This window comes from Amblyraja radiata, chromosome 3 (assembly GCF_010909765.2).
Source record: "Amblyraja radiata isolate CabotCenter1 chromosome 3, sAmbRad1.1.pri, whole genome shotgun sequence".
Classification (NCBI taxonomy): domain Eukaryota; kingdom Metazoa; phylum Chordata; class Chondrichthyes; order Rajiformes; family Rajidae; genus Amblyraja; species Amblyraja radiata.
Genome location: NC_045958.1, coordinates 23490041 through 23504699, shown reverse-complemented (window position 1 = coordinate 23504699; position 14659 = coordinate 23490041). Strand labels below are relative to the sequence as shown.

General features: G+C 46.9%; 1 protein-coding gene across 4 annotated transcripts in view; it reads right to left on the bottom strand.

Moving 5' to 3' along the window:
• The window catches only part of commd10 (COMM domain containing 10), a 99916-nt gene extending 90718 nt beyond the window's left edge, over nucleotides 1-9198 (bottom strand). The window contains exons 1-2 of one of the 4 annotated variants that reach the window (XM_033017466.1): nucleotides 9015-9198; nucleotides 1088-1178 (exon numbers count right to left, since the gene is read on the bottom strand). In XM_033017466.1, the coding sequence (XP_032873357.1) occupies nucleotides 1088-1178; nucleotides 9015-9043 (120 nt within the window). In that variant the 5' untranslated portion in view covers nucleotides 9044-9198. The remainder of the gene's footprint in view (nucleotides 1-1087; nucleotides 1179-9014) is intronic. The other 3 variants (XM_033017465.1, XM_033017468.1, XM_033017467.1) reach the window with 3 other exon arrangements.
• Between the last annotated feature and the right edge of the window lie 5461 nt (nucleotides 9199-14659).

The window sequence follows — 14659 nt, the reverse complement described above, 5'->3', positions numbered from 1 at the left end:
GCAGAGATAGGCCACTTTAGCCCATTGAATCCATGCCAACTATTATCCACCCTTTATGTGAATTCTACATTAATCCTGTTTTTCTCTCCACATTCTCGTCAACACTCCCCATTCACCTATACATTCATGGCAATTTACTGTGGCCAATTAACCTCAGAACCTACATGCCTTTGCGATATGGGAGTAAACCAGAGCATCCAGAGGAAACACCCACGGTCCCAGGAAAACTACACACAGCTAGTACCCAAGGTCAAGATTGAACACAGGTCTCTGGCAAAGGCAAAGACATGGCTCTACTGCCTATAAGCGAGTTCAGTATTCCGAAAAATGCGCTGCTGCATGAATATAAACCTGCATTTCAGCCGTAGTCAGGATCGAACCCGGGTCTCCGGCGCTGCAAGCGCTGTTGCATTGCTTCTGGACCGGCCCCGTCCCCTCCTGAGTGTCCCATCCCTGTTCTGGACCGGCCTGGAGCAGTGGTGGCCCAGGCTTTCAGCCAGCATGGAGAAGAAGCTCTAACTCCAGCTCAACTCTGCCTGTCCTGCTGGGTTAACCAACAGCCCTGGACTGACGGAACACCAGCCTGAAGCAGTGGAGTTAACGCTTCTTCTCCGTGCTGGCTGTAAGCCTGGGCCACCACTGTTCCGGGCCAGTGTCCCATCAGTCCAGGGTCACCCCGGGCATCTCCAGCCGCCCCCGGACAGGGATGGGACACTCGGGAGGGGACGGGGACGGTCCAGTAACAATTCAACAGCGCTTGCAGCGCCGGAGACCCGGTTCGATCCTGACTACGGATGAAACGCAGGTCTGTATTCATGCAGCAGCACAGCTGCTGAGAATGTTTATCGCGAGTGACCTGTGACCTGGGCATGCGCAGTCGGAACATCGAACTTGCTTATTCAACTGTGATGCATTAATAAACCAGGACTTGTTATAAACATTCATTATGCCATTTGTAAAGAGATTTAAAAAATGTCAACACATCAAACGCCATACTTCTTGACTGCAATAAAACTATGTACAACTTAAGTAAATAACCTGTTATTTCATAGAACACAAAATAACTCCTATGGTTTACAGCATGTACCTTCAAGTGAAGCTTCTGAAGAATACGAGAGAGTAATCGTGGGAATTTAGTAGTATCAAGCCCATTAATCAACAACACAGCTTGCTTTATGCTGTTTAAAGAGAAAATAAGTCAGGTGAGTAAATTATAATAGTTTTGTTTTCTAAAGTGTTAATACAGCATGATTGAGTATAAAATTTAGAGGAAATTTTTAGGACAATGACAGGACTCGCCTAGTGCAGAGTCTGGCTAATGCAGGGGTCGGCAACCTTGTTCTGCATAAGGGCCAGGGCGCATGTTTGTGTGCGGATGACGGGCCACGTCTATCACGTGTACACATGGATCCCGCCCCGGATGGCAGGCATCAAATCACGTGTTCACTGAAGGTGGACAAAAATGCTGGAGAAACTTAGCGGGTGAGGCAGCCTCATGCAATCATGCAGTCCCACCCGCTGAGTTTCTCCAGCATTTTTGTCTACCTTCAATTTTTCCAGCATCTGCAGTTCTTTCTTAAATGTGTTCACAGAAGGTGCGCGACCGTGCCGGCGACTTTGCGCAGGATGCAGTACAGCCAGAGCTCTGAGCTCGGCGGGCCGGATGATTACGGGGGAAAAAACTCGCCTGGATAATTTCGGTTTACGGGCCGCATTCGGCCCGGGGGCCGTAGGCTGCCGACCCCTGGGCTAATGAGTCTGAAACACCAGGGTTGTGCGCTGGTCCACTCGGCCTCTCCTGCTGTCAGACTCACCATGCTGGATCAATCAATGATCTCGTTTTTGACATTTATGTAAAAAGGATGTATTTTTAAACAGTTGGTTGCCAATTCTTAAGAAATTTGATTTAATTTATTAAATGTTTACAAAATTGCACTTCAAAGTTAACATTTAGATATACTGATAAAACGTATGCAAAACCAGATTCAGTAAAATGTTTAGCACACCAAATTTTATTATATCATTAAGAAACTGCGAAGGTCTCTTTCTAACACACAATAAATGACATGTTTTTATCCCATAAATTCATTTAACGCAATTAATGTATGTCAATTCCTTTGCAACAATTGCTCACATGAATAAACCAATTTACATCAACATTTGGCCAACATTTTTACAAATTCTCATTATAACCTTTCCCTATTACTTGGCGACTACACCAGTCAAGTCTCAATAATTATCATGGTACATGATCTTAACCTCATCCTCAATAGCCTTATAGTCATAAAGAACATAAGAAATTGAAGCAGATTATGCCATTCAACGACCAAACCCCCCCATCTCAGGTCTGTCGTTCAATAAGATATTTCATTTCAGCGGCACTTCTGTGCAGCAACTCAACACCCCTTGATTGCTTTTAACATCCAAAACTTGAATATCAGGCAAACCATATAAATGTATAGTCTTTTGGAGACATTTTCAGATTCCTTCTTCGCACTATGTTGGCTCAGACTTGATCTGTTTCCACATGTACATCAACACTACCTAACCACTTCTGACACTTATTTTGACCCCTACCACTAATCCCCCTGGAACGTAAACAGCTTCAGGTTCCTGGCGGTGAATATCTATGAAAACCTATCCTGGGCCCTGTTCATCAATACAATCAGAATGAAGGCTCATCAATGCCTCTATGTCCTTAGATGATCAAGATTAGATATGTTGACGAGTACCTCATCGAACTTCCACATGTGTATGGTAGAGACCATACTGACTGGTTACATAATGGCAAGGTTCGGAAACTCAAACACCCAGGAGTGAAGACTACAGAGAGTGGTGGACACTGCCTGGTCCATGACTTTCCCACCAGCAAACAGATCTATCCAAGTAACTCAGCAGTTCAGACAGCATCTCTGGAGAACATGGATTGGTGACATTGGAACCCTTCTTCAGTGATACAGTTTGTTGAGTTACTCCAGCACCTCGTATCGTTTCACCTTAAAACTTGGTGCCGAGCTGGCCTGCACCAGCGCGAGCCTTTGTTCACCAGCTGCCATGCGGTCCAGTTGAAGCGGCTGTTGTTGTGGCTCATGTTGTAGCACCTGGCCAGCAGCTCTTTCTTCAGGCCATTGTCAATGACATGACGCGCTCGTTCACCATTGGGGTTCCGCCCCTCTCACCTGTCAGCTGTTGTTTTGTCCACTCCCTTCCCCCACTGGCACCTCCTTCACTTCTGTCTTTCGTCGCTTTGCCTACTCCGCTGCATCCTCTTCCCCGGAGTCACCGACATCTTCCAAAGTAGATTTTGTCACCAACTGGGAGGGAGAAGAGGAGGTGGCAGCTGTGGAGGGGTGGAGGCCAAATTGACAGTGCGACTGGAGGAAGAGGAAGAGGCAGCGGTGGAGCGGGGAGTGGACAAAGCAACGGCCAACAGGAAGCTGCTGCTGAGAGGGGAGGGAGCCCCACAATCTCCGAGCTCTTCCTGTCTGTGGCAGCAACCAGAAGCGAGTGTTGTCACCAGGGGCTACAATGTGAGTCGCAACAACAGCCGTGTTAAACAGACCATGCGGCGGGTGAAGGACTCAGTGGTGCACCTTGCTAGGCAGTGGTGGCGTCGGCAGGTCTGTCCGCTATAACCAAAATCTGTTGTAAAAGGGTCCGTTGAAAGGAGGGTTTATTGCATATTGTGTGTTAACTGCAGTCCTGCTGCAAGTAAGAATTTCAATGTTCTGGTGTCAGTACATATAACAATTCAATACTAATGACTCTCTGGCGAGGTGACCACCAGGGGCACCGCACAATTAGCATCCTCACCAACAGTCTGTCTGTTTTTTCGTCTTCTTTTATTATTTTTAGTGTTTTAAAAGTGTGTTCATGTTCTCTGGTTTGTTTTATGTGGGGGGAGGGTCGGGGGAAACTTTTTTTCAATCTCTTACCCTGCCAGGAATGCCATTATTTTCCGGGTCGTATCTCCGGTCAATCTGCGGCATAACATTATGGAGCTGAAGGTCTCGCTCGGGACTGACTTTGAGTCCCACCGATGGTGTGGACTTATAATCGGAGCTGATCCTTTGCCTGGGATTTGCCTGTTGACTTTACCATTCAGAGCTCGCAGTCTCGGGTAGACTGTAGATGTCGGGAGCTCCAACGATGCAGAAAGTTCGACAAGCCCCAACCCGGGATCAGATCACTTGGCTCAGGGAGCTGAGATCCCCCCAATAAACTTGATCGCCACGACGCTGAGATCCCCCCAATAAGCTTGATCGCCCTGACGCGGAGAGCCCGACCGCCGGCTACGGGAGTAAGATCGTCCTGTTAACGGAAGGCTTGAGGCCCCCGACTGCGGGAGAACAAAGAAGGGAAGAGATTGAACTTTTTTTTGCCTTCCATCACAGTGAGGAATGTGCAGGAGTCACTGTTGTGAGAGAAGGGTTAATAGGGATGGTTGATTTATCCTAGAACTCTGAAAATTATAACTTAGAAAGAAATAAGGTGTCAGCAGAAGCCAGACTGCTGGTCGAAGAAAGTAACAATATACAGGACAGGGGGAACTTCTAGATAAAGAAGTAACAGATAAAAACTCCAGCAGAAGCCTTTGACGTCAGGAGATGTTCCGAGACGTTTCTGGACGTTCTCGTGGGAATGTGGGCTTTATGTTATGATTGGACGAAGCTCGATGGAGAGACATGAGGTGGTGACCATAGTGAAGAAAGGTATAAAAGACAGATACAACCTCCATTTTTGTGTGTCTCTAGAGGATGATAGAGGAGGGACACCCTTTTCTGCGCAGAAATGTAATAAAGGAAAACTTGTTTCTTTGATTTTGTCTCTGAAGAGTTTGTGATTGATTTTGAATCTCACAGATGGGGGCTCGGTTCCGGGATCAATTACTCCAGCCAGCTGATGGGAGTAGACGTACGAAGGGAAGGTGCACCCTGCTGAATTCAGCAGTCTCAGACTCCTTGCTTGCCGCCAGCTGTTTGAGCAGTAGTATCCAGGACCACACAGAGAGACACGAGAAACAAGTGATAGCGTGGGAGTGGTTGGAAATCGCGAAAAATCAATTGAGCAATTCCAGTGCATGGAACCCAGGTAAGAATATAAGACCTTGTACAGGCAAGGCAGGTATGATGAACACGGTATTAAGAATATAAGACCTTGTACAGGCAAGGCAGGTATGATGAACACGGTATTAAGAATATAAGACCTTGTACAGGCAAGGCAGGTATGATGAACACGGTATTAAGAATATAAGACCTTGTACAGGCAAGGCAGGTATGATGAACACGGTATTAAGAATATAAGACCTTGTGGTTAACGCCCTGAAAGATTCAGGGGTCTATGCGGGCAAGGCAGGGATGATAAACACAGTGTTAAGAAAAAGGGAGGGAAAAGGCTGTGGGCCAAATCCCCGCATTCTGCCCAATTGGGGCAAATGCTGGACCCTGGAGGGCAGGAAATACCCAGGGGTTGGAGAAGCCAACAATGATAAGGTATAGTCAGTTGGGGAAAATGCAGAGCTGCATATGGGCAGGAGATGTCCATGGAAAATGCAGAGCCGGAGGGGGCCAAAATACCCAAGGGAAAGAGAAGACATGGGGCCGGGGTGGACGAAAATCACCCGGCCAACAAGACGGGGAGTCAAAGGGCAGAAGGGGAAGATAAGGCGTTCGGTAGAAATTAGACCCGAGGGAGGTACCTAGGAGAGGACCCTGAGGGGGAAGGGAGTTTGCCTCCTTGAAGATTCATTAGGTCTGACGAGAACAGTTAGATCAATTCCTGAGACAGGAAAATTCCTGAGACAGGATGATAAGGGAGTTACTCCCGAAAGTAGCAGATAAGAAGACGGCAGAGGCCGCGAAAGGGGGATGTGATAGAAGACGGCAAAGGCCGGGGACAACAGTGCAGGCAGGGAGAAAATATAAATTGATTAATCTATTTGAAGTAAGAATGAAACAAAGTGATTTGTTTGAAAACCGGTTTGGAACAAATGGTTGAAATGAGCAAGTTGTAAAATTGAATGTTCGTTTAGAAGGTTGAGATACCTAGTACAATTTCAATAATTACATGAGGGCTGTCCTGCAGGTATGAATAGATAATAGCCCTGAGGTAAGTGAACAAGAGGACAAAGAAGAGTAGAGTTTTAACAAGAACGTTGTTTGACATCAGTGGTGGGAAATAATGGAAAGGATACTAAAGGCAATATTATAGGGATTTGGATAAATAGGGTAGGATTAGGAAGAATTAGCATGGATTTGTGATTGTGATATTTGACTAATCTTGATTTTTTTACTTTAAAAAAAGAGGTTATTAGGGAAATTGATGAGGTTAAAGTGGTGAACTTCAGTAAGGCCTTTGACAAGGTTCAATAAGGAAATAAGGTTGGTTAAGAAGAGGTTAGTAAGGAATAGCAAGATGGATTAAAAAGTGGCTGTATGGGAAATGAGGGAGAGTAATGGTGGATGGATGTTTGTCAGGTTGGAGGTCAATGACTAGAGGGGTACCTCGGGGATGTGTGCTGGGTCCACTGTTGTTTGTCATGTGAATCAATAAAATGGATGTTGGTGTGGTAAGATAGATTAAGAAGTATGTAGATGATACTAAGATAGGTGGTGTTGTGAATAATGAAGTAGATTTTAAAAGTGTACAGAGAGATTTAGGTCATTTGGAAGAGTGGGTTGAAACATGACAGATGGATTTAATGTTGATAAGTGTGATACATCTTGGCAGGACAATTCAAATTAGACGTACATGGTAAAAGATTGTGAATTGAGGAATGAAGTTGAAATCAGAGCATTGTTTATAGAAGTTGGGTTGTAATGTTAAATTGTACAAGGTATTGGTGAGGTCAATTGTGGAGTATGGTGTATAATTTTGTTAGGCATATTTATAAGAGCAAGGTTGAACGAGTTAGATATTTGGGGAAAGAGAGAAGGAATACCCACCATAGAGGGTAGTGATGTTTTCTTAAGGAACTATTTACTGGCAGTATCTCGTTCTATTACAGAATTAAAAACCAAGGGCTGCTGGCACAGAGTCCCGATCTCGACTTGCCACTCCATTCTGTGAAAGCAGAGAACTGGGATCTTGTAAAATCATGGAAGGAAGAAAAGCTGTAACCTAGGTGGACTGGACCCTACCTTGTGTTATTAATCACCGAGACAGCAGTACGAACAAAAAGAAAAAGGGTGGACACACGCAAGCCGATTTAAGGGTCCTGTGGAGGCCCCACCGGACAATATCAGCCCATGGACTGTGCGTGAAGGGAAGGAACCATTGACTTTGTGCCTATTCGGATGTTGTATCATTCCCTGCGCACGGGGTCTGGCTCAGCGATTTATAGAGACAGCCCTGACAAAGAACAGCACCGTCATGATGGCCTTCAGAACACAGTATGACTAGCGAGAGGAGGATAGGGAGGTGAAGAATCTGCTGCTAGCACTAGAAAAGGAAGATATAGTATAAATCAAGAGTTGCGTAGCAAAAAGAAAAATGGTGGATTGTGAGAGAAGGGTTAATAGGGATGGTTGATTTATCCTAGAACTCTGAAAATTATAACTTAGAAAGAAATAAGGTGTCAGCAGAAGCCAGACTGCTGGTCGAAGAAAGTAACAATATACAGGACAGGGGGAACTTCTAGATAAAGAAGTAACAGATAAAAACTCCAGCAGAAGCCTTTGACGTCAGGAGATGTTCCGAGACGTTTCTGGACGTTCTCGTGGGAATGTGGGCTTTATGTTATGATTGGACGAAGCTCGATGGGGAGACATGAGGTGGTGACCATAGTGAAGAAAGGTATAAAAGACAGATACAACCTCCATTTTTGTGTGTCTCTAGAGGATGATAGAGGAGGGACACCCTTTTCTGCGCAGAAATGTAATAAAGGAAAACTTGTTTCTTTGATTTTGTCTCTGAAGAGTTTGTGATTGATTTTGAATCTCACACTGTGGTGGATGTTTATGTTAAAATGAATTTTGCATGTTGTTGCTTTTTATTTGTATGTCTGACTTGGCAAATGAAATTCCTCATTTATGTTGCAAAACATACTTGACTAATAAAATATTATTGTATTTTATTGTATTTAGTCCAATGGGTAGAGTTTTATAAACTTATTGCCTCAACCAAAACATAAAAAGAACAAGTCTTAAATTCAGGCCTTACAACTTCTCCACACCTCAGCACAACATTCCCCAGTAGAGCTGCTGCCTTACAGCACTTGCGGCACAGGAGATCCGGGTTCAATCCCGACTGCGTGTGCTGTCTGTACGGAGTTTGTACGTTCGCCCTGTGACTTGCGTGTGTTTTCTCCAAGATCTTCAGGCTCCTTCCACACTCCAAAGGCGTATAGGTATGTAGGTTAATTGGCTTGGTACAAATGTAAATTGTCCCTCGTGTTAATGTGGGCAGCGCAGACTCAGTAGGCCACGCTGTATCTCTAAACTAAACTAAACTAAACAGTTGTAGCAGGCTAAACAAAGTGGTGGCACCTCAAGCAGACCTCCCAGTTCCATATTATTTATCAGAACCCATCACCCATGATCATATCGAATGGCCTACTCCTGCGCCTATTTTCTATGTTTCTACCTCCTACTTACACAACCTTAAAACAATAATCTCTATAATTGAGACTGAAGGTCCTGACCGGAAACATCACATACTCCAATTTCTCCAGAGATGCTGCCTGACCCACTTGGTTACTCCAGTACTTTCTGATTATCTTCATCATCTCTGCAGATACATGGAACTGCAATGCTGAAAACTTCATCAAAACACAAAGTGTTGTAGTAACTCCGCGGGTCTGAAAGCATATGGGGGTGGGGGGGACACAGTCTCCCCACAGATGCTGTCTGACCCGCTGAGTTATAGCAAACTTTGTTTTGACTCTGCCCGGGCGCCGACCTCGGCCCACCTAACCGACTGTATCAATGCAAATCGCCGCTGTTGAATAAAGAGGTGAGGGAGACTTGCGGTTGGTGCAAACAGCGGAGCCGCTGCAATGGTGTCGGACCTCCCACCTCTGTGTCTCTTTGACGATGGCTGCCATCCCGGCAGCAGTGGCTCCTCGCACCCGGGCTCTGCTCTATAATCTTTGCCCGGGCTCGCTCTGCTCCGGACCCGCCCTCGTCACGCGCAACCTCCAACGGCCGCACCCCAACCGCCGCTCACGTCACGCGCAACCTCCCATTGCCAGCTGACGTCACGCGCAACCTCCCATTGCCAGCTGACGTCACGCGCAACCGCCCATTGCCAGCTGACGTCACGCGCAACCGCCAACGGCCGCCTCCCGTCACGCGCAACCTCCAACGCGCATTCCGGCAAAGATCTTATAGCGGAGCAAGATGGGTTACTCTCACGCAAACGTGTAGTACGCTCATGGGCGGATTCATGGGCGATTATATGACCCATTTTAGCAACCAGCCCCCGCCATCTTGCTTCCGGCTAAAGATTGGATCTTTGTTTCCGCAGCGGGGAGAGGGAGTGCGGGGCCCGGGGAGAGGGAGTGTGGGGCCCGTGTGAGGGAGAGGGAGTGCGCGGCCCGGGGCAACGGGGAGAAGGAGTGTGGGGCCCGGGGAGAGGGAGTGCGGGGCCCGGGGGAGAAGGAGTGCGGAGCCCGGGGTGAGGGAGTGCGGGGCCCGGGGAGAGGGAGTGTGGGGCCCGTGTGAGGGAGAGGGAGTGCGCGGCCCGGGGCAACGGGGAGAAGGAGTGTGGGGCCCGGGGAGAGGGAGTGCGGGGCCCGGGGGAGATGGAGTGCGGAGCCCGGGGTGAGGGAGTGCGGGGCCCGGGGCCCGGGGGAGAAGGAGTGTGGGGCCCGGGGGAGAGGGAGTGCGGGGCCCGGGGGAGAAGGAGTGCGGAGCCCGGGGTGAGGGAGTGCGGGGCCCGGGGCCCGGGGGAGAAGGAGTGCGGGGCCCGGGGTGAGGGAGTGCGCGGCCCGGGGCAGCGGGGAGAAGGAGTGCGCGGCCTGGGGAGAGGGAGTGCGCGGCTCGGGGCAGCGGGAAAGGGGGTGTGCGACCCGGGGCAGCGGGGAGAGGGGCATAGGAGGGGGGGGGGGGGAGACATTGTAGTGAGGGGGCAGGCGAGGGAGTGCCGGGGGGGGGGGGAGGGGGGGGGGATAAGGCCTAGTGTGTGTGAAGTTGCGGGGAGGTTTACAATGTTTCTTATTTAATGTCCCTTGCCTAGTCTGAAATAAAGTTCATCATTGGATCAGAAGAAATATAATTGTGTGTGTTATATGATTATATACATTTATATCACATTCATGTATGTGTGTTTATAAACATTTTATTCTTTAACAAGAATTAACAGAATTATGAACTAACAGAATTATGAATCTAACCCTATATCACGCACAAAAACTTCCCCCGCAATGTCAATTACCCTGCGAGTCGGGTCGGGTCGGTTCCGGTTACTACAAAATCAACCCAAACACTGCTTGTGAGCCATTTAAAAAGAAATGATTTAAAAAACATTAAAAAAAAAGACAATTACCAGAGTCAAATTTTATTCTTGACAAGAAGTATGAACTGACAGAATTATGATTCTAACCCACACAAACTGTTGCCCCGCAACATTGATTACACTGGGAGTCGGGTCGGGTCAGATAGGCTCCGGTTACTAAAATGGGCGGGGAAAAATGCCCAGGATCCCCTCCGTAGCGTACTACACGTCAGCCCATTGTATTTCGCAGGAGTAGCCTATCTTGCTCCGCTATAGGATCTTTGCATTCCGGGACCAGCTGATCGCGCGGCGGAGGGATGGAGTCCGATGGTCTGAAGAAAGGTTTCAGCCCGAAACGTTGCCTATCACCTTCGCTCCATAGATGCTGCTGCACCCGCTGAGTTTCTCCAGCTTGTCCGGAGGTGTCCGGTGTAGCCCTGGGGTTGCTCGGCTCTGCCTGTCCCGCCGGGTTGGTCCCAGCAGCCCTCCACTTCCACTCCCTTGCCCTCAGTCTGACACCGAGATCCTGCTGAAGACCAAAGATCTTATAGCAGAGCAAGATAGACCACTCCTCCGAAATCCAATGGACTGACGTGTGGTACGTGACGGAACGTAACGGCCGCCATTTCTTAATGCGAAACGCGACTTCCGGTATGCCACCCGCTGAAATCCAAAGCAAAGATAATAAAGCTCCTCTATAATCTTTGATCCAAAGCAAAGATCCTTGAGTATCTTGTAGCGGGAACAGCCCCCTTCTTTGCGTAGTTTCCCTTGCATTGTATTGTGCAGTGTCCCTTGTATTGCTTTAACACACACTGCACATAATTAAATTTAACGTATATATGTTTTATATATTTATATGAATGTGTGTGTGTGTGTGTGAGAGGCAAGTTAGAGATAATAAAGTTTATTCTCATGTATCAGAAGCAACTTTGATTTAAATCATCACTATTTATTTGTCTTGTAAGATGATGTACATAAACCATAAAGGCAATTATATATATAATTATATAGTAATAATAAATATATGCATATATATATATTTATACACACATATATACACATACATATATACATACATATATACATACATATATACACACATACATACATACACATACATATGCACACATACAAATATTCGCCGCTCAGAGAGCTGTGACCCTCTCGCTTCCTCTGTCTTGCAGAGACTGCGTGATGCACAACACAACAGTAAAAGGATCAGTCCAAGTTAACATGGATTTATGAAAGGGAAATCATGTTTGACTAATCTTCTGGATTTTTTTGCCGCAAGGCTTGGTCTGACACAACTGGGGACACAACTGTTTACCATATATATTAATGATTTGGAAAAGAGAATTAGGAGCAAAACTAATGCATACATACCTACATATTTAAATTAATCTGGTAAATTGGTCAAATAACATGGGCACCTTCTTGCTTTTTTTGAGACATGGATTTTTTTAATGTGAATGTCTCATAGCAACACATTTGTGGGTCAACAGTATTTTGTACCAACCCCCACAAAGGAAAACAATTTTTATTTACATCATTTTGTGCACGACATATACAGGGTTGCAGTATTTAGAATATAAGCTAATCAATAAAAGTGATGTCAAATTCAACACACGGGAAGGCTGGTCACCCAATGCAATATTCCACCTCTCCACCAATTCCTATATTGCTGGCCAGTTGGGGGGGGGGGGGGGAGGGGCTTTCTGTTGCACTAGTGTGGGTGTTGTGGGCCGAAGGGACTGATTTCCAGAAGGCTAGTATCGACATTGTGGGCCGAATGGATTCTTGGGCTGGCAGCTCAATCACTAAGTCCAGGCAACTCAGTCACTGAAGCCTGGCAGTACAGTCACTCAGACCTGGCAGGCTGGAAGCTGAGAAACTGCCAGAAATTCTGCCCAAAACAGGTGACAGACTCTGTGAGAGAGAAGGTACACAAAAAAGCTGGAGAAACTCAGCGGATGCAGCAGCATCTATGGAGCAAAGGAAATAGGCAAAGTTTTGGGCCGAAACCCTTCTTCAGACTGATCGGGGGTGGGGGGGGGCGGGGACAAGAAAGGAAAAAGGAGGAGGAGCCCGAAGGCTGGGGGATGGGAGGAGACAGCAGGGGGACTGAGGAAGGGGAGGAGACAGCAAGGACTAACAAAATTGGGCGAATTCGATGTTCATGCCCCCAGGATGCAGAATCCCCAAGCGGAATATGAGGTGCTGTTCCTCCAATTTCCGGTGCTGCTCGCTGTGGCCAATGAGGAGACCCAGGACAGAGAGGTCGGAGTGGGAGGGGGAGTTGGAGTGCTGAGCCACCGGGAGGTCAGCTTGGTTATTGCGGACCGAGCGGAGGTGTTCGGCGAAACGATCGCCCAACCTCCGCTTGGTCTCACCGATATAGATCTGCTGACATCTAGAGCAGCGGATGCAATAGATGAGGTTGGAGGAGATGCAGGTAAACCTCTGTCGCACCTGGTACGAATGCTTGGGTCCTTGAACGGAGTCGAGGGGGGAGGTAAAGGGACAAGTGTTGCATCTCTTGCGGTTGCAAGGGAAAGTGCCCGGGGAGGGGGTGGTACGAGAGGGAAGGGAAGAATTGACAAGGGAGTTATGGAGGGAGCGGTCTTTGCGGAAGGCAGATATGGGGGGAGATGGGAAGATGTGGCGAATGGTGGGGTCACGTTGGAGGTGGCAAAACTGACGGAGGATTACTTTTTGTATGTGACGGCTGGTGGGGTGAAAGGTGAGGACTAGGGAGTCTGTGAGAGAGAAGGTTGAGAGGGTGGACTGAATGGATTATTGGGCTGGCAGTTCAGTCACTTACGGCTGGTGGGCTGGCAGTTCAGTCACTTACAGCTGGTGGGCTGGCAGTTCACTTACTCACGGTTCGTGGGTTGGCAGTTCAGTCACTGACGGCTGGAACCAATATTGCGCCAACACACTCAATTTTAAATATTTCATAATAGAGATCCATTAAAATGGTTAACATTTTATTTCCGACATGCATGATAAGATTTACACAATTCACATTATTCTGTGCGCGAGTTATACAGGATTGCAGTGTTCAGCATATCAGCTAACCAGTGAAAGTGATGTACAATTTAACGTATGTAACACAATGATAGCCCCACCCCTGCTTCACCAAAGAGCAAAATGTCCAACGTAGATACAATAATAAATAAATCGCCATTTGCATTAGTTTTGTGCAGTTAACAAATCACAATTTCACACAATGTACATAACAGGGCAGTTATTTGACAAATACTCCGCAGTTCGGTGTAGATCATGTCCACTGTCGATATCTGAAATTACAGAAAATATCTGCAGTCAATATGCTCTTATTCTGCATTAAATAACAGAGATGTAGAAAGAAAATGCTCTTGAGAAGATTTTTACAAGGATGTTGCCATGAGGACTCGCCTATCTGAGCTCAATGATCTAACTACAGTGAGAGATGGAGCAGGCCAAATAAAATTTTCAATATGCCACAGAAGTAATAAATGTTTTCTTACCTTTCCTCCTTAATGGGGAACCTGAAGAAAGACAAGTCGTGTTGCCTACATTGCCGATTGTCGATTGTTTTTCGCAGGAGTGGTCCATCTTGAGCACATGGTATTGGGGGTAGGGTGTTGACATGGATAGAAAATTGGTTGGTAGACAGGAAGCAAAGAGTAGGAGTGAACGGGTCCTTTTCAGAATGGCAGGCAGTGTCGAGTGGAGTGCCGTAAGGTTTGGTATTGGGGCCACAACTGTTTACCATATATATTAATGATTTGGAAGAGTGAATTAGGAGCAACACTAGAAAGTTTGCGAATGACACAAAGATGGGTGGCAGTGTGAACTGTGAAGAGGATGTTAGGAGGTTGCAGGGTGACCTGGACAGGTTGAGTGAGTGGGCAGATGCATAGCAGATGCAGTATACTATAGATAAATGTGAGGTTATCCACTTTGAAGGCAAAAACAAGGGGGCAGATTATTATCTCAATAGAGTTAGGTTAGGTAAGGGGGATGTGCAACGAGACCTGGGCATCCTTGTACACCGGCCACTGAAAGTTGGCTTAGAGGTACAGCAGGCAGTAAAGAAAGCTATGGAATGTTGACCTTCATAACAAGAGGATTTCAGTATAGAGTGAAGAGGTTCTTCTGCAGTTGTATAGGGCTCTGGTGAGACCACATCTGGAGTATTGTGTACAGTTTTGGTCCCTTAATTTGAGGAAGGACATCC